The sequence below is a fragment of the Cupressus sempervirens genome, chromosome 3 (assembly GCF_028749045.1).
Source record: "Cupressus sempervirens isolate cs-2001-9-10 chromosome 3, ASM2874904v1, whole genome shotgun sequence".
Classification (NCBI taxonomy): domain Eukaryota; kingdom Viridiplantae; phylum Streptophyta; class Pinopsida; order Cupressales; family Cupressaceae; genus Cupressus; species Cupressus sempervirens.
This window is the reverse complement of record NC_143120.1, coordinates 209,958,183-209,977,772: the sequence shown is the minus strand read 5'-3', so window position 1 is coordinate 209,977,772 and position 19,590 is coordinate 209,958,183. Positions and strand designations below refer to the sequence as shown.

At 35.2% G+C, this 19,590-nt stretch overlaps 1 protein-coding gene and 2 pseudogenes across 1 annotated transcript; all 3 read left to right on the top strand.

Annotated features, from left to right (window-relative positions):
• The first annotated feature begins 2,387 nt into the window (after positions 1-2,387).
• Positions 2,388-4,698, top strand: LOC149565561 (uncharacterized). Its single transcript, XM_089817156.1, has 2 exons — positions 2,388-2,933; positions 3,960-4,698. The coding sequence occupies exons 1-2, from the start codon at positions 2,535-2,537 to the stop codon at positions 4,500-4,502; spliced, it is 942 nt and encodes a 313-aa protein (XP_089673282.1). The 5' UTR covers positions 2,388-2,534; the 3' UTR covers positions 4,503-4,698.
• Positions 4,699-10,874: 6,176 nt separating this feature from the next.
• Positions 10,875-11,385, top strand: LOC149565560 (serine acetyltransferase 5-like; annotated as a pseudogene).
• Positions 11,386-17,105: 5,720 nt separating this feature from the next.
• LOC149565559 (protein POLLENLESS 3-LIKE 2 pseudogene) lies at positions 17,106-17,925 on the top strand (annotated as a pseudogene).
• The last annotated feature ends 1,665 nt before the right edge of the window (positions 17,926-19,590 follow it).

Here is a 19,590-nt window from a genome sequence, read left to right as displayed (position 1 = left end):
TCTTAATAATTAAATTTATGAATCTAATCTCAATAATTAACAAACTATGTCTTTGAGCACGAGGTCAACAAAATGTAGCTACATCTCATAACTAAAGCCTAATGTATATGCAACAAGGTTTCACCATATACATTCCGATCATCTAGATTAATATTCTTCCATGTATACATCTGATGAACTTCTATATCACTCACCCCACAATATCTACCAACCTCTCCAAATATATTAATGATCTCAAATTGGCATTAATGACAAGACCTATCAAGTTGACATCAATGACAATACCACGTAACACTTTTTTTCATCAATACCATCATCCGTAGATGCATTAATAAAATAGAGGGATGTTGTTAAAGAAAAATCACCATCATATATCATAAAAGAAGAATAATCATGAATCATATTATGAAAGGTAGTGATTTTTTTTTCCATAATGAAGGATAAAGTATCTATGATTTTGATCTATCAATTGGAAGCACATAAGAGGGAGGGTTTGATTTGGCCACTAAAGGGAAATGGACCATAGACATTTTAAAGAGTATTGTAACATGATAGATGTAATATGTAGCTTTTTTTATAATGTTTTTTTATGTTTTTGTAGAAAAGAGAAGTGTTCACTATTTTTGTTTGTTAATAAAATTTAGGAATCCAACAAAGCTATAATAACTTAAATTTAATTTTAGAAGTATAGATGCAATATATCTCAAAGATATGAATAGTGGAGTTCATGAAATGACATTACAAATATATTTTAAAAATATCACCATTATATATCATAAAAAAAGAACAATCACAAATCATATTATGAAAGGTAATGATATTTTTCCCATAATGAAGACTACACTATCTACGATTTTGATCTATCAATTTGAAGCACATAAGAGGGAGGCTTTGATTTGGCCACTAATTGGAAATGGACTATAGATATTTTAAAGAGTATTGTAGCATGATAGATATAATATGCACCTCATTTTTTTGTTTTATAATTGTTTAAGGAAGAGAGAAGTGTCTAATATTTTTGTTTGATGATAAAAATTTAGGAAACCCATATATCTAAAATAGCTTAAACTTAATTTAGAACTATAGATACGATACATTTCAAAGATAAGAATACTTGGGTTCATGAAACGACATTACAAATATATCTTAAACATGTGTATTAACTTTAACAAGTATGAAAGTCTATATTAAAATTTGTAACAAGTGGTGACAAAACTAGACACTACCATTCAATATCATCTTCTAACGTCACAAAATGCAGAGAGTGATGATGTAAGTCCAAGTGCACCCCTTAAGAAAGTCTATATTAAAATTTGTAACAAGTGGTGACAAAACTAGACACTACCATTCAATATTATCTTCTAAAGTCACAAAATGCAGAGAGTGATGATGTAAGTCCAAGTGCACCCCTTAAGAACATCAAATAGCTCCAAATCACACCCTACAATATATCTTAGATATAAACTATATATATATATAAACATGTATCTAAAATAATAAAAATTAAACTAATTGAAACAAATTAGAGTTTATGGTAAAATTAAAATGAAGTGAGCATTGACATCACAATTAAAATATAAAATGTTGAAAAATATAATAGAATTTTTTAATATATTATTTATTGCATCACAATTATATTCTGAAATAGTAGAAAAAAATTAAATTTAAAGATGACAATAAAGAATATATAATATGAAAAACAAAACCAAAATCATAGACAATATCCAATCTACTACCATAATGAGCAATGGACGTAAGTTTGTGGGCCCACAAATGTTACAAATATGGCCATTAAAATGCAACCTCCTGAACTTTAAAAATTCAAAAAATTAAAATAATAATATAAAGAAAAAGTTATTATGGTATTCGCAGTTTGAAACTGGAGCCTTTTCTTAGCCAATGCAGTACGTGTGGGAATTGAAGGATGACTGATGTAGCAGGGAGTCTAGGGTTGCATGCTATTATTAGTTTGGAGAGTTATGGTATTCGCCGAGCCTTTTCTTAGGCAATGCAGTACGTGTGGGAATTGAAGGATGACTAATGTAGCAGGGAGTCTAGGGTTGCATGCTATTATTAGTTTGGAGAGTTATGGTATTTGCCGTTTGAAACTGGAGCCTTTTCTCTGGCAACGCAGTACGTGTGGGAATTGAAGGAATCTGGCTAATGTAGCAGGCAGTCTAGGGTTGCATGCTATTATTAGTTTGGAGAGTTATGGTAATCCAGTGTGAGAGAATTGCAAACATCTGGAACAGAAAATATCATTTTCATGATGTTTTGTTAGGGTCTGAATATGAAGAGCGTGCATGCATGCATTGTTGTCCGACTTTAAGAAACTTTTCTCAATTTTAAGAGGCTTCAGCAGCACGTAATGTGACTAGGATTTGTGGTGGCTATATTACAGAGTTTTCACATTGTTTTACTTCAATGGTTATTTTAGTTCGTTTGCCTTGTTAGCTGATCTTGAATTCGGTTTGAATGTATTAATTTATTTTGAGAATAAGCAGCATCTTGCAAGTGTTTTTGGAGCTATAAAGATGGAGTTCAGAAATGGTATGGAAGTCGAAGCATGCAGCAAGGAACCTGGTTTTGTAGGGGCTTGGTTTGAGGGTGCTATAGTGTCTCAGGAGGGGAATATTTATCGTGTCCAGTATGATAAATTTGAGACAGATGAGGGGCATCCTCTGATGGAGGAGTTACAATGTAACCAATTAAGGCCGCGCCCTCCTGAGAGGAACACTATTAGTTGGGCAGATGGTGATCAAGTTGAGGTTCTTGACAGGGATTGTTGGTGGGAAGGTGTTATCTCAGAGGTTCTTGCTCACAGATATTATAGTGTGTACTTCCCTCTCTATGACAATTGCATGAGATTCCCCTACTCCAATATTCGGACCAGGCAGGAATGGAAGAATGGGAAATGGTCATTATCTCTTCCGGTAAATATTTTCCTTTACCTGTTTGGCAATTGTTTTTAACCGTTTAACTTCTGTCGTGTTGTTAATGAAAATATTTGAAGAATGGTTCAATATTTTGCCTCTTGAGCATATAACAGAAGCACCCAGCTTTTATTCTATCCTACTTAATCATGTATAAGTACCGCGTAGATGGTAAATTGAAGTCTCTACTAAGCATTAGGGTTTCACATATATGACAACCAAACACAGTGACCTAATTCAACATAATTAAGGCACGATTTAAGGCAATTGGCATCAAACATTTTGATCTTGTAGTTTCTGGAAAATAACATATTCTTGATTGCCTTTTGTTTGTAGTTACATTCATTGAATTGTCTAATATCTTTATGCCTGGAGAAATATATGCCCTTTTTTACTACTTGTGCCTTGTATGACATATCAGGAAGCTATTGGGTCCCGAGGAATTAGAATTATCAATGTATCTTTGCTACAAGTTTTTCAGTTTTCAGTGTATAAAATTGAAACAATTGGTTTAGAATAATTAGAATATGAGCATTGAGATTTAGTAATATAACTGATTCCTATTGATAATTAGAAGGGTTTTCATGGATATGTTTTCGAAACTACAGTGTCAGACCTTAAGAAGGTAGGTATCTAATATAACAGTTGGAACAAACTTTTAATCTCTCTTTTGTAATGGAACATATTCATTTCATTTAGTTATATCTTGGTGCACATGTTAGCTTTTCAAACCTTTACATTCATTTGAGATCTCATCTTCCTTTACCTATAAGCTTTTTTAGTGATTCTGAGAATTTTGGATCTTCATATGAACACTTTTATATCGATCCTACTTTGTTAGCTCTATTAGGGGTGGTTCTTGTCTGATTGTCAGAGAGTTGCATCATGCATTGTATTTTTTGGATCTACTTGAATTTTGGGATACAACCTTATGTTGAGAATATTATTAGAAACTTGACTTGTTTATTAAGATGTCGAGTCCTTTACACTAGTGTATCTAACACATGCTTGAAATTATTTTTGTAGGCAAGAAAACGGAAGACATCAAAACAACAGAATGCAATTGTAGAAAGTATGTATGAGGTAGATGAGGACTTTCGTCTTGACAAATGTGACAAAATAAAGAGATTTAGGCATTCAGAATTAGCACAACAGATAGACAAAGGGACACTTCATGCCAAGAGCATTTTTGTTGATGCTTCTCACATGAATACGGACTATAAAGATTATTTTGTTTCAACTACTGGGAGTCAAACTGCTTTTGCTCTTGCAATTCAAGATGAAGGAGATAAAGTGCCAAACAATAGAAAGAATACTCACTATCACACCAGAAAACTGCCTAAACTTAGGAAGAAGCAAAAGAAAAATGGAATTCGCCTGGCAGACGAGCACAATGTATCCACACATAAGTTGGAATTATTTGCATATCGCTCTGTGTTAGAGGCTTTTCATGCCCAAGGTTCATTAAGCTGGGAAAGAGAAATTTTACTGACCAATCTCCGTTCTGAATTGCACATTTCTTGCGAAGAGCACACATTTGTGCTGGAACAACTTGCATGTGGTGTTTGATGTAAAATTGTACAGTTCTCAATTGCATATATTGTACAAAATGTTCTTGCAAGATTTATTACTGACAATCTCTGGAATTTGACTAAAAATGCTTTTCATGAAGAAAAAAGTGAATAGCCTTCCATGTGTAATGTCCAAGATTCTTGTCAATGTACAGATCTTTGGCAACATAGTGCAGTTCAGATTTTTGTGATCATGTCATGGTTACTCTTGAATTTTTCATATATTTCTAGTTGGAATGAACTTTTCTTGCAAACACATTGAAAGTTTGAATACTTTTAATTTCTTTCAAAGATTGTGAGATTTACATCATTTGTCATAAATTGAGTACAAGCACTTTTTAAATTCCGACAGTATATCAGTCAAGACAAACTTATGCAATTGTTAGTCATTATGTTGTCATTTTGACAATATATTCAGACAAAAACATGCTTATTACTGCACATATAATATTGCAATAATCAATCGAGCTATTCAATCTTCATCCTTGAATTAGACACTAGTTTCTTTTTATCCACAGAATTGAGAAGTTGCCTACATAAAGTTTTTTTGGTAAGTGGCTTGTTTGTTGCATTGTAATCTATATCTTTGGCCTTCCAGTCAAGAATAATCTAAAATAACCACTGTCCACTTTTCTCCTTTTATGTCAGTATCCTGTGGGGAGCCCTTGTTGCAAACAAATTTCAGTCCAGGCAATAACTGAGCAGCCAAGAAAGTCAGTAATGACCTTTTTTTGCAATTCCAGCAACTTTTACGTGTTGTGTCCAGCCAAGCACCTTTTCATTTACATTTACATTTACATTTACATTTGCATCTTTCTCACTAGTAATTGCTAGTTTCATAGCCGCAGCATTTCAATGACAATCATTACTTTAAGTTGCATAAATAAACCCTTTTGGTTGATTGTTTTCCAATCAAAAACCTAGGAGTGTTATGTATTGTTTTTAAACCTTGTTTTCAAATCTCCAACTCTGATTTGGAAAACCATTTTTTATTAACTAACATTTCATACACCTAGCTTGCCCTTATGGTAACAAATGCTGGATTTGTGCATCAACCAGGACAAAACTTTATCTTCATTCAACTTTGTAAACAGAATAGCATTTTGAGGCCAAGATGAAAGAAAGATGTAATTAATGATTAGCAAATTTCCATTGGAAATAATTTAACTACTTTATTCTAAAAAATTGTCTGCCTGTCATCACATTCAACCTGTTTGCACATATGTTCTTTGAGAGTTACCATTGCACCTTGATGCCAAATGATGCTTTCAAAAAAAGAATAGAAAAAGTTATTATACTAAGTTCATTGAACTTCACATTGTATAGCATTTAATTTTAACTATAGGAAGGAAAAATATCTATGCTCCACGGGGACGCGTCCCCTGCCTCTGTACCCTAGTACCCGTACCGGGTACGAAACGGGGACGCGGGTACGGATTTTGGCCGTACCCTGCGACGTCCCTTTTTTGAAAAATTCAGAAACGTCCCCGAAACGGCCAATTTTTTTGGGCAGGAAACTTGGGGACGGCCAGCAGTATCGGGGACAGTTTTGCCGTCCCCTATCCGTCCCCGAAACTGCTGGCCGTCCCCTTTTTTCCAGTCAATCTGGAAAAGGCAAACCATCCCCAAAAAAACATTTTTTCCTAATTTTTGTTGTTCGTGTGGCCCCTAGTCATCTTAAAGACATAATAACAATATGCAACCTATATTTGGTCCATTAAAACACTAACTCTTCTACTCATTTTTCGATTTAACATACTTGCTAAGAGGAAGGAAAAAAACATAAGAGCAGTAGCAGCAATGAGCAAAGATTGTGTTTAGTGAGGCAAGACTGCTTTCGGTATTTACTATTTACTAACAATTTTAGTTGGACTTCTCTTTATTTCATTCTGATTTCAGCATGATACTTGAAGCCTTTAGGCATTTTAATTTTTGCTATATATGTATGTGATATTGTTATAATGGAAGCACTTAGTATTTGCCATTTGATAATATTCCATGTATTTATCTTCTAAAATGTCTATGGTGAATGGTTTATCAATGTTATGATATACATATTTGAATTTTGTCTCTATATTAAAAAAAATCCCCTATGTTTTTAATCGCCGTCCCCTAATGTCCCGTCCCCTAAATTTTGGCTTCGACCCGTACCCGTACCGGAAACACGTCCCCGTCCCCTAAAACGTTCCCGTCCCGGAAACTCCGTGGAACATAGAAAAATATTCATGCTTCTCTCTTAGTGATCAGTGTGTGGAGCAATTCCACACATCTGATCACGGGAAGTTGTTAATAGACTCTCAGCAGCTCACTTGACATACAATCAGCTTTAGGTCAAAATAATCAAAGTCAATCCTAACTTGTGTATCATGTTGCAAGTTATCTATTTCTCATAGTGTAAGGATACTGATATTTTCTCTGATAGGCCAGTGTGTATTTCATAATATATATTTCTTTGGCAGTTGACATTCACCACAAAACTCATATGAACGAGCTCTTGTTGACAGGTTAATCCACCAGGACACAATCTTAATAATCCAGAGCAGTTGTGGATGAGATGAAGCAGGAGCCTTGCTTCCTTGAGGAAAAACTTAAAAACACATATATTTAGGTTATGGGAGCCTCTTGTGGACCAAGAATCTCAAAGCCTGTTACAACAAGTGGAGATGTTTGTCATATTGGCACCCTAATAATGCCTAAGAGCTATACCATATTTTATGGTCGATTTTGGTTGAAGGATTGATAAGGATGCTTTTTTCCAAGGTTTGATCTTGAAAATAGGATTTTCACGCAGTCTTGGTCATAGAAGCAAATGTTGTTATATTTCAGAAAATATCAGATCTCATGCCAGACTGATATTTTCATGAAAAAATTTAAAATTGTGATATTTTCAAAACGCATTGACTGCTGTTTTGATTGAAATTTTTCTGAATATTTATGTTAGTTTCTGATTTTATTTGTTGTCATTATCTGATATTTTCCCTTAAGAAAAAGGCTGGTTTTCAGGTTAAGTGATTTTGATATCTTTAGGATGGCTTAGGTGTTTGATGAAGATCAACCAAATTAAAATTAATTGTGAGCAGTATGTTGGAGCTTGAATATCAGGAACTAAATGATTCCTTTAATGAGACTGTTTCATGCTTTCTGTAAACTTTGTCTCATGTTATGGTGATATTAAGGGTACATCTGTTTATTCTTTGCTTTGTTAGAATTCATGCTTGAGAGCAGATTTATTTCTCTATCTGGGATGACATATGGCCATTGTTCCTATGGCTCCCTTGAAACTGACTCTGTTGTACTGGAAGTAAAAATTTGTGAGTTATGTCAGTCACCCTAGAGAGCTCTTGGGAAAGGTTTATTGATAGCAATAATAGAATGCTCTGGGCACCATAGAAACCAGATCTGAGTTGTAAGCAATGGTTTAGGAAATAAATTGCTGAAGAAACATTAATTGCACTCTAATAAACTTCTTAAATCGTCGCCTAAATTGTAGCTTAAATCGTAGTAAATTTTTTGGTATAGCTGCATAACTGCTTAAAAAGATCGTTGCTTAAACTCTTGCTTAAATCGTAACTTGTGTGTTATTTATTTTCAAGTTGCCGGTTAAATCGTCGCTTAATTAGTTTGTTAAATCATTGATTAAATACTCGCTTAAATCGTTGCTTAAATTGTAGAGTAAATTGTCGGCTAAATTGTAGCTTATATCGTGGCTTTACGTTTCTTAGAGTAAATTGATGGCCAAATCGTAGCTTATATCGGAGTTTCATGCAGTAGCAGCAGAAAAGGCCTAAAAATATTGATTACAAGAAGTGGTAAAGAGAAGCCATAGATCTGGAGGACAGAAGGATTGTCAAACAAATCTTCAAATAGATTTTAGGTGAACCAAACAGGAATGGGATTGTCATTTTCCATTCCCATTCCCTACTCTGAGTCCCATTCCTATTTCCTATTCTAATTTTCTATTCCTATGCTTGTCACCAAACGGGCCCTGCATGATTTCTATTGATTCCTTGATTCTTCATCCAACACATCCCTTGTGGTGTAGTATGTCAAATTTCCACAATCAATTAACAAATATAACACACAGGCTATAAAACTCGCATTGATGCCACCTGATCTGTAAACAAGCTGGTTATAGAACATGGTATCTTTGGCAAACTAACACAATTAAACAGAAAAACCCACAATTGAAGCAACTAACTGCAACCAAGCAAACTCTTAAATAGAAATAAATCTCCCAGTGAGTAAAACTCCTATTGCTACTAAGCTCCCGTCACTTATTAGTGATACAAGGACACTAAAGGCGTATATAGAGCTCAAATATAATCTACAGTAGTTCCCAAGTTTTGCAATCAGCTTCAGCAACTTCAAAGCCCTACCCTTATTGATGCAGGGCACCGGAGTCTCATCGCAAGCATTATTGTCTCTTTTTGATTTTTGGGTTGTTTTGGACGTGTTTTGATTTAGAGCATCTTGTAACGATCACCATCCTTCTTGGGTCCCGCTGATCCAATCAATAAAACATCATACATATACAACATATCAGAGGCTTGTTGATTTGTTCAATCAGTCTCCTTAGCAATTCAGTAGCATCCTCTATGGAACCATGATAGGTTCCTCAATTCTCTCAAAGGGAACACTCAACGTTGTCTATCCCACTTAACACTCAAATAGCTTCAAAGGTCTGATCAACCATTATAGCAACACCTACATGTTCATCTTAAGGTCTTAACATTCCACAACTCTGATTCATTACAACAATATGCATATTCCATGCAATGTCCAAGATTCTATTTTCTGTTCACATTTGTATTCAATCCTTGATTTCATCAACCAAACGATTGTTTACTCTAAATCATCCATTTCTGATCAAGGTTAGTCAAATCAGGGAATTCAATAAACCATCAAGGTTAGAACTTGTCCATCACACTTCTGCAAAAACAGATGATACCTTTTCTTCTTACCAATGATATCTCTTCCAAAGTCTTCAATTGCTCTCCATAAGCAACACAATTCGTTAACCATGAGATCTTAATATGATGCTGCCTTTCATATATCAGGCTGTCTCTGTATAATACAAAACAGTGAAGCGTATTGTAATTTGTTATTGAGTCAAGCCCTTAGAAATAATCTCTTTCCAGCATCTTATTTCCCAACCCACTTGAACATACATAACCTTCGAGTACTGACCAACTCATCACGTTAAATCTGCATGATAACAGTTTTACTGTAGATACATTTTGTTTGTGATCAGAGTTGATTTCTTGTTTCAAACCCCTGGTTCTGTAACTGTGGAATGATACTGGACATCCTTAACCATTATCCAATCATCAACAACATTTAAGAACATTTGAAGAACTTTTAATTCATCAATCAGTGCAAACGCAGTCAAGAACAACAATTTCTTTGTGTTCTGCCCGCTAGGGCATCAATATTCTCACACGTGCCCTATCCTTTTGAACTCAAATCAAACACATTTTAAAGTCCATTGATTTAACTGCGTAATTCCAGAGTTTTGCAATTTTTTGACGCTAGATTTTTTAAATATGACAAAACCCTTATAAATAGGTTAGTTTAGGAGGGTTTTCTGGCAGTTTGTGCAAAATCCATTCTATCTTCTGTTATAACGCACAGCCAAACATAAGATTTGATCCAAATGAATCTTAATTCATCATTCCACTCTTCCAAATCAAGTACAGATAAAAACCAATCCATTGTGTCTAGATAAATGCCATGAAACAATCAAGTTACCTCTGGAGTCATTAACTATCAAATACTTCTGCACTTAACAAAAAAGGAGCTTTATTGCTGTTCAATGAAATACATTACAATGTTTGTCTCTCATCCCTTATCAGCTCTCAATTAATGTTCTATGAAGATCTATTTGCCATGGAATCATGAAAGTCCTTGACTGCCCCCATTACACTGCAATGTGGGTGACAGAGTTCACTACTACATAATAATAGGTTTCACTACATTTGTTTAAGACGAAATTCATCTTTTGTCTTCAACTCTCCTTTTGCCTTTTTAGCGTTTTTAAAAATTTTCAAATAATATATTTACTTTGTCGATATACGACAAAACGTAAAAGTCATAAAATAATTAAGCGGGAAACAAAATTTGTTCGGTTAAAAATAAATTAAAAAACAAAAGATATTTTGGAACACAGCCGCTAGGGTTGTCGCCAATGGAAGAGCATGGAAATGGTAGAGTGCGGTTAGGAGAACTGGGGAGGGTGGATACAGTTAGCATCCTCTCACATATTCTACTAATACAACCAGGGTGGTCATGGCAGGGGCATTGGTGCCAATAAGAAGCAGCATCAGAGGATGCTTCCACTTAATGGGGCGGAAACAAAAAATTTGCACACAGGATGGGAATTAAGTATGATGAATAGAAGGAGATATGGAAGCAGCTCCGACGAGAGGCGACAGAAGAGGCAGAGGCGGAGCCCATCCTTGTAAAGTACCTCAGCTCCACCATTCTCATCCACAAGTACACATTTGAGAGCGTGCTAGCATTTCATCTGGTGAACAAGCTTTCAATCACCTCTTTGCTCCTATCGCAAAGCTTTACAAGCTATTTCTTGATGTCTTTACTCAAAACCCTCAAATACGCCATGTTCACCTTCAAGGGTTTCCTCACTTGTTAATCACACCCGCATGGCGCATTCCTTGTGGGCTCAGGATCGATTCTCGGTCACTCTGGTTATCCAGACTAGGGTTTCTGAAATGTTCGCTGTGGACATCCACCTTGTTGCTCGCATTGGGGAGGGTGTGTTTTTTTTATCATGGACGGGAATTGTCATCGGAGAGGACGCAGTTATTGGCAACAATTTCACAATTTTGATTAATGTTACACTCCATGTCGGCTGCAACACTTAATGGAGCCACTGCCACATTCATGAACAGGGTAATGCTAATCTTCTCTTTCCTAACATTCAAACTCAACACAAGTGCTTTTTTACCATTTTTTTCATTATTTTCCCTTTCGTCCCATTTGTATAGTTTAGTGTAATTATGCAACAAATATCTGAGCCAGTTCCCTGTATCTCTGGATGTTTCCTTCACTGCTCCTTCCCATTGATCGATCAATCAATGCTTCCTGCTGGTGGTCTGAGCTTAGATCTCGTTAGAAGAGGGGGGTTGTTGAGCAATCCCTTTCCCTACTAAACTGCGGCTGGCTCCTGAACAAGGGGAAATGCGTTAGATTGATATACTTTCTCTATCATTTGATTCAGTAAAGAGGACCTGACTAAACTGGCCTACCCCAGCGCAGGCAGATGGATAAGACGAGAATATCTCCTGCTTGAACTTCACCCAAGCATCCCTTTTCACAACCTGAGCTGGACCACCCTCACCCAAGCTGGTCAAAGCACTCTCTACGGATGGCTTCCCATAATAGTGTGTTGAAGAACTTGGCAGATACCTTTGCCTCTTGCTGGTATTTTCCGCCAGGGAAAAGCTAGTAACGGATGGTTGAAAGTAAAAAAAAAGAAGCACTGATACCTATATTGGTGGAGCATCAATGGTAACTTGAACTGATTATGAAACAAGTGTGCCATTGGGTAGATTCACCAAAACTGCATGTGCTATTGCCTCTACCAATGGTAGATACTGCCTACCGCTAGTGATTTCTCCCTCGTTTATGGTTCTGATACAATAGATGTTGCTTAAGCTACCTATGTTGCCACCATGCTCTGCTCCCACCTTAGCTTCTTTCGCTTCTGATACTATGGGGTCCGCTATTGGATATGGAACCTGGAAAGGGGAATCTAGAACCGGATCTACTGCATTTTCATCTGGATATGTAGAATATGCTGCTGGTGAAACTGCTATGGCGGATCGACTACGAGGTCAGCTACTGATTCAATTAGGGAAACTGCCTTCGTTTCTTATGGTGGTACCTTTGCTCGGTCCATTCCTAGGTGTGTATATATAACTTGCGATGTTCCTATTATGTATGCATCAAAGGGCGCTTTTTACCAAAAGAATAAGTGTGAGACCAGCTATTAAAACAATTGTAGGAAGCAGAACAAACCCCTATTGCATCAGGCTGTGAACAAAAAAGCAATATAAAAAATGTAAAAAGAAAACCCTGATTAGGCTGCACTCTCTAAATGCCCTAGATACACTCAACACAAACCTTGCCACCACAATGCACCTAAATTTGGTGGCTAAGTAGGATTAAGATCCTTTAAGAGGAGAGCCAGAGGGATTTCCTATTTCTAGGTTTTTCAATCATAATCCACGCATGGAAATTTTAGACACATTTTAGTCCATGAAGCTATTCTATTTATGGGCTTTTTTTATATTAGATTTCAATCCTTATTGAGATTCAATGCAATGGATATGCTGGAGAGCCTACAAGGTAAAAGGCTATTGTTCATTTGGATTCATTAAATAGGAGCATGCGGGAATCCATAGTTTGTAGCCTGCAACATGCTATGGAAAAAAGACGAGAGTTTATGAAATATCTGGAAGAAAATAATTTAGAGCTGAGGGTGTCTATGCATTTTTCTAAGAGGTATAATTCATTTCTTTCATAATCAACCTTTCTGATTTTAGTCCATTTAATCTAGGACTATGTTTTGTATAATAATCTTTTATCTAGGGTTTCTAAAATTTAAATCATTATTCACAGGATTACAACTGGTTTATAGAATATATAAGAGCCCGCTTTGTCTCAAAAATGGGAGGTATATATTAAAAGATTATAATATAGCCTTTTGTTAATTCTCTCCTCTCACAACCATATTAACTCATCATTTCTTGCAGTCTGCAAATCTTGCGACAATGTAACTATCAACAGCAGAAATTTTTATGCAGATGAGCATGGCAGGAATTACTGGTTCACTATATTATATATGACGACACAGTGTTGTAGGCTCTTGTGTATGCCAGTGAATCAATCTCTCACAATAGATTTCTGATTATAAGTGACCTTCACACATTAAGAGAAACAATGACTAATTCCAATATGACTAAGGATAGGACTTGGTGGAGAAAGCTCAGATCAGGGCACTAGGGTTTATACCCTCACCTTGGGACACCTCAAACTGCTTTTACGCAGAGTTGTTCCCCGTGGGGAGATAGCTAAAAAGATGGCTAATCAATCTTTCCCTAGGTTGTATCAATGATTCTACTTGAGAAATATATTTTTAGGTCATCACTAAGTAATAAATTTCTCGTTTTAAATAGGGAGTTTAATAAATAAATTCTATTTGCATAAATAGATTGTGGGTCTCAATACAGGAGCTGTATTACTTAAACTGCCCTAATGTGTAGTTCCATATAATTTATCACTCCCTATAATAGTTTAAAGAAGATATTAGGATAGAAGCGTATGTGTTGGAACGGGAGGAAGGATTGGAATTTTTCGTCCTCTACCTCTAAGGTCAATTGTGGATTCCCTATTTGGCAGAGGCAGTACGCACCTTCCCATTTGGGTTGGACTAGTGCCATGCATGAGTGAATGTTTGTGGTTAGCCAAACAAGAGTTACCAAAGAGTTTTATTTATTTACTTATTATCGTGTGGGTCATGAAGGCAGCACCATAATTATTCCTAGAATGTTAGGAAGGACAATCCTTAGAATGCTATTCCTCAAAAATGATAGACACAAACATACTTTAGCAAAGCCTATTGGACAACATGTGCTAATACTAGCTTCCTTTCAAGTTATTTTCTTGAATCTTCGGGTTCTGTACTAAAATCTGCCTGGGCTAATGATCAATGGATATAAGAATTTACATCTTCATTCCAATATGTAAGTTTTAGTTTTCTAAGGAAATTTAATAGGTTGTTCTTGCCTATTTTACCTTAGTAATGTGTCTTCAAGTATATTATGTTGACTGAGTGAATGGGTACATCAATTCTCCTTGCTTCTTTAGCCTCCATTTAGAGAATGTGAACACATGCATAGTCAAATGAAACTTCTTGCTACTCTGAAAATAAAAGAGAGTGTAGCAGTTTCTATAAATTTTATTTATTTATATTCTTTTGTGTGTCTGAAATAATCCCATAGCATTTTGTTGGAGTTGGTCTGCAATGGATAGACAACTTCACTTAGTTAAATCAGGGATTTATCATTATATTGTTTATTGTCCATGCATTAAGTGTCTAACATTTGCAGTTACTACAGTTTGGCTTCCAAATGGAAGATGCATACTCAATCCATTAGCTTCAACTAGGTCGTACTACTCCCAGAAATTCCAACTTTAAAAAAAATAAAATTAGTGCACAAGAAAGAAAATCTGAGTTTTACTGGACATGAGTTTGCTAAATTTGCACCTGCTAAACACAAGAATGAAGAAAAACTTTTAAAAATTAGTTTTGAGATCCCTGCACTTGGTTTCATGTAATCAATGCCCTAGTTTTCCTATAACAACGAGGTTTGGGTGAAAAATGTAAAAATTTTAAACCGGAGACAAACTCGTAGAGATTTGACGAGAAGCTGAGAGTTAGAATTATAAGTTTTTTAATAGGACTCCACCATCAACCTTTTGAGAGTAACTCACCAGCCATGGAAACAAATAGTTCATGTACTTATTGTGAACTTGCATATTTTCCATCAATGAGCCTGGCAACTTGTTTAAGAGAGATAATACATTGGTCACACTAAGGCCATGAGTACCCATGGGCAATTAACAACAAGGTCAAATGAGTTAAAGGCATCTCAAATAATTAGTATTCATCCTGTTGTACTGTTAAGTGGTTCAGCTCCTTGTTCTTCAGGAAGATATTCAGTGTATGAAGACTGTGATAATGCTGAAACTGGCTTAAATTCTAGAGAGTTCAAAAAGATAGGTCTAACAAGGAAAAGATCATAAACAATTTGAATTACTTAATTAAACATGTATGTTTTTTTAATTTTTGACTAGAACTTATGGGAGCCATATTGTATCCCTTCCCCAGTTCAGAGAAATGAAAGTGGTTTTGTTTGTGGTAAAAATCCTCTCATGCCACTATAATGCTAAAACTTTATTACATTCTCTTGCGGTCAAGATATTTGGTTTTTTGTATATAGTATTCAGTCTGAATAAATTGTTAATGTTCACTAGTATTACCTATGTACCCCATCCATATCATTTCAAAGATGTGGATTCTAGATCCATACCCCATTTAAATCATTCTACATATGTTTATACTTTTAATGTTTACCTGTATTTCCTAGGATGCATTTCCTGAACTTAACGACCTCTACCACACATCCAGGGCATGCTACCTATCAGATTTTAATTTCTGTCTCATCTGCATAACCTGGAATTTTAAAATCTTATCTTACATAAATGTATTGCACATAAGGTTTTCCGATAAGAATATAAAAAAATAAAAATGAGACGAACCATTAACAACTGCCAAGAAATAAAGGCATAACTTTGTGTCAATTTCTAAAAACAATTAGATGGTTCTTTTAAGGGAAACCAAAGTGCAAAAAATATATCGTGCAAAGATTAAGTAGATGACGGTTTCCAGCGTGTCGAGCTATACTGTGGTTTTGATGCACTCTTGATTTCTGATAAAACATCACATTCATACGTCAAGGTGAGCATTATTCTATAATTATATGGTCAGATCCTAAAGAGGCTTTTACAAAGTTAATTCAAGATCTAGAGGGTAAAACTATTCAGTGGGTAGACCTTGATAGATCCGTCTATAAACAATAATGCAAATATTAAAATTTATAATAGCTTTATAGGCTTCTTGTAATTCTTGGCACTACTTACATAAATGCAGATGTCCTTTCTAGGTAGGCTGATTTGAATTTCATTTTTTGTGGATCTATAGTTTCTCAACTTCAGACTTACAGAGAAAAATAAATGTCTATGCATACATACTCAAATACCCAGAGTAAAAAATTAAATACAATGAAACTGCAAAATTTTAAAATGAAAAAATTATTGAGTACAACTAATGAAATGCTTGAAAAATTGGGAATAGAATTTATCGCAATAGTTCATAGTGTGGCATTTCTGCATTTTTAAAGAAGCTAAAAACAATAGACATGCTCTTCTTTTGTGTACTTTATAAGCCATATAAAAATTACAAATGCAAAGAAGGAAATGCTTTACTTTTACAAGTGCGCAAGCTATCAATATGGAGCACCACTTTCTAGATTTCAATCAACTTTTAAACCATATCTCAAAATCTTTACCTTAATAATATTTTTATCTACCACATTGAGCTTCACTAAGATAGATGTCCAGTACAGTTCGTATCCAAAAAGCCCATGCAAATGCTTACCTTTGTTTAGTCCTTTTAAATTTATTCGAACCAATTATAAGCAAAAGAGGGCAACCCTATGTAAATCAAAAGAATTATGAGAATATTTTATAGACGTGTTTAAAAAATTTTAGGCACATTTACAAGTCAGTATAAGTCATCTAATTTTTTTTTGATGTATGAAGAAATCCCCATTAGGATTGTTGCAATATAGTTTTCTAAAGCTTTCCTCACCTCTTTCATTTCCGCACAGCCGAGTTAAGCTCCTTTCCCATAATGCGAGAGAGAAATTGGCTTATTCCTATTTTCTTTATTATTCTATTGTAACCACAAGGTTTTCAAACGCCTCAATCTTCTAATAACACAAATTTTTGAGGATGCATGGAAAGGGACCAAAGGAGAAGCAATCCAGGATGTGACCAAACTATATCTAAGTCCGCTCCCTGTAGCCCTAGCACTTTGAAATCATCTAATAAGATACCTTCTCTTTGTTCTTGTGCTGAATCATTACACATGATTAACAAGGTTCCTCTGGGAGATACCCCTTATGTTAGAGCCAAACATGTTCAATTGGTAGAGAAGAATCTAGACAAGGAAATTGCCCTTTCATGGGCTTCAATCAATTATAACGATAGATCATAGGCTTGACAGTGCCCTCAAGGACATGGCCATTGTGAGAAAGTAGCAGGATAGACCTGAGGAAGCTATTGAAGTAATCAAGTCCTTGTGCAATAGATGCTCTGATCAAGAGCAGGAATCCCTTGACAATGCATTGCTTGATCTGTAAAAGAGATGTGGGGGATTGGATGATCAAATAACCCTTCTGAAATGCAAACTGAACCTCATTCATCAAGGCATGGTATTTATTGGGAAGCGCACAAAAACTGCTAGGGCCCAGGGAAAGAAATTCTAGGTCTCAATTAAACCGGGGACCACTCGCTTGCTGGGAAACTTGGGTTGGGCTTACATGCAGCAGAACAACTATGTTGATGTAGAAGCTGTATATAGAAAAGTCTTATCCATTCAACCAGTTAATAATAGGATGTACTATCTTGGAATTTGGTTGATGAAGCGGGGTAGGATTGTTGAGGTGAAAGCCATGCTTCAAATTGTGAAGCCTTCTTCTTCAAATGGGCCTTGTGGTCTTGATTCTTATCTCAAATGATATGAAAGGTCTCAAGAGACGCTAAAAGAGTTATAAATGCAATCAAAATGTGGGGCTTTCAATTTCTCCAATGAGAATCCAGAATCTGAATCAGCTATTGTTGCTCTGTAGTCCTCATTATGGTTTAAACCTCAGCCTTGTTCTACTATCCATCAACTCCCAATCAAAAACCAACAAAATTAAAGGTTTATTTTAGATTTACTGGGTACCGAACACACCACAAAATCTTTGGCAACAACGGGGTTTGGACCTTTACGACACAAATCCCAACACCCAGTAGTAGCCCCTCATCCAAAGGCATCTGATTCCCACTTCTCTGTAATGTCCCTTGGCAGAATTCTTAGCAAATTGATAATATTCTATTATCACTTATGGTGTCTTATAATAAGAAGTCATTTTTTTGGAGGACACTTCTTCAATCCAATATCTTTTCCTTTGAAAATAGAATATTAATTCTTAATGCTTGTAAGGAATTATATGACTGATGGTTATTGATCATATACTTAGTTTGATTTACAGTTATGAGTTTAACTTGTATTTCCACTAGAATAGAGGAATGATGTTAACAGCCCCTTCCTCGCACTAGTAACAATTCTACTCTGGAGGTATAAGATACGTTGCAAATCTTCTCTTTATTATTTATAATGATAAGATAAAAATTGTTTCTACTCTGATGTAAGGAATTATATGACTAATGGTTATTGATCATATACTTAGTTTGATTTACAGTTATGAGTTTAGCTTGTATTTCCACTAGAATAGAGGAACGATGTTAATATCCCCTTCCTCGCACTAGTAACAATTCTACTATGGAGGTATAAGATAAGTTGCAAATCTTCTCTTTATTACTTATAATGATAAGATAAAAGTTGTGTCTACTAAGATACGTTGCAAATCTTCTCTTTATTATTTATAATGATAAGATAAAAGTTGTTTCTACTCTGATATTCAAAGTCTGCAGTGTACAGTTTTTTTGGTACTTCTTTCCCATCTGAGATTATATTTAATATCGAACTACGGATAACTTAGTTTATTTTTGGGGAATGCATTAGATTGTTGGACAAATTTGGAGCTTCTTCTAATGAATAAATTATTTCACAATGACTAGTCTGATGATGTTTGTTGTGATGCCTTTTTTGGCACAATGATGGTCGTTAGTGATCCCTGAGAGCTCTCCTTTAATATCTACCCTTCCAAGTAATATTATTGCAGTGCTATTCCAATTAAATCCAAACTGTATAGTTATGTATTTACTGGAGTAGTTTATTTTTGGGGAATGCATCAGATTGTTGGACAAATTTGGAGCTTCTTCTAATGAATAAATTATTTCACAATGACTAGTCTGATGATGTTTGTTGTGATGTCTTTTTTGGCACAATGATGGTCGTTAGTGATCCCTGAGAGCTCTCCTTTAATATCTACCCTTCCAAGTAATATTATTGTAGTGCTATTCCAATTAAATCCAAACCGTATAGTTATGTATTTACTGTAGTTTTTTGCCTTGTTCAAATGCCAAACACAAATAGTGGGTATTGTGTTGTATTTTTTATTCTCCCTCATCCTGCTTATTTTATCTTGCTTATTTCATCCTGCTTATTTCTGATATTCCTCCATGCACTACCTTGTATAGTCCGCCCTAGAATCTGTATTCTTTCTAAACTCAGCCTATGTATTTCTTGATTTTTGATGATCTATTTTCTT

Bases quoted from the DNA above. Each gene is read 5' to 3' on its own strand.
- LOC149565561 (XM_089817156.1), top strand. From the start codon at position 2,535: ATGGAGTTCAGAAATGGTATGGAAGTCGAAGCATGCAGCAAGGAACCT. The intron at 2,934-3,959 runs GTAAATATTTTC...TTATTTTTGTAG, and splicing joins AATGGTCATTATCTCTTCCG to GCAAGAAAACGGAAGACATC.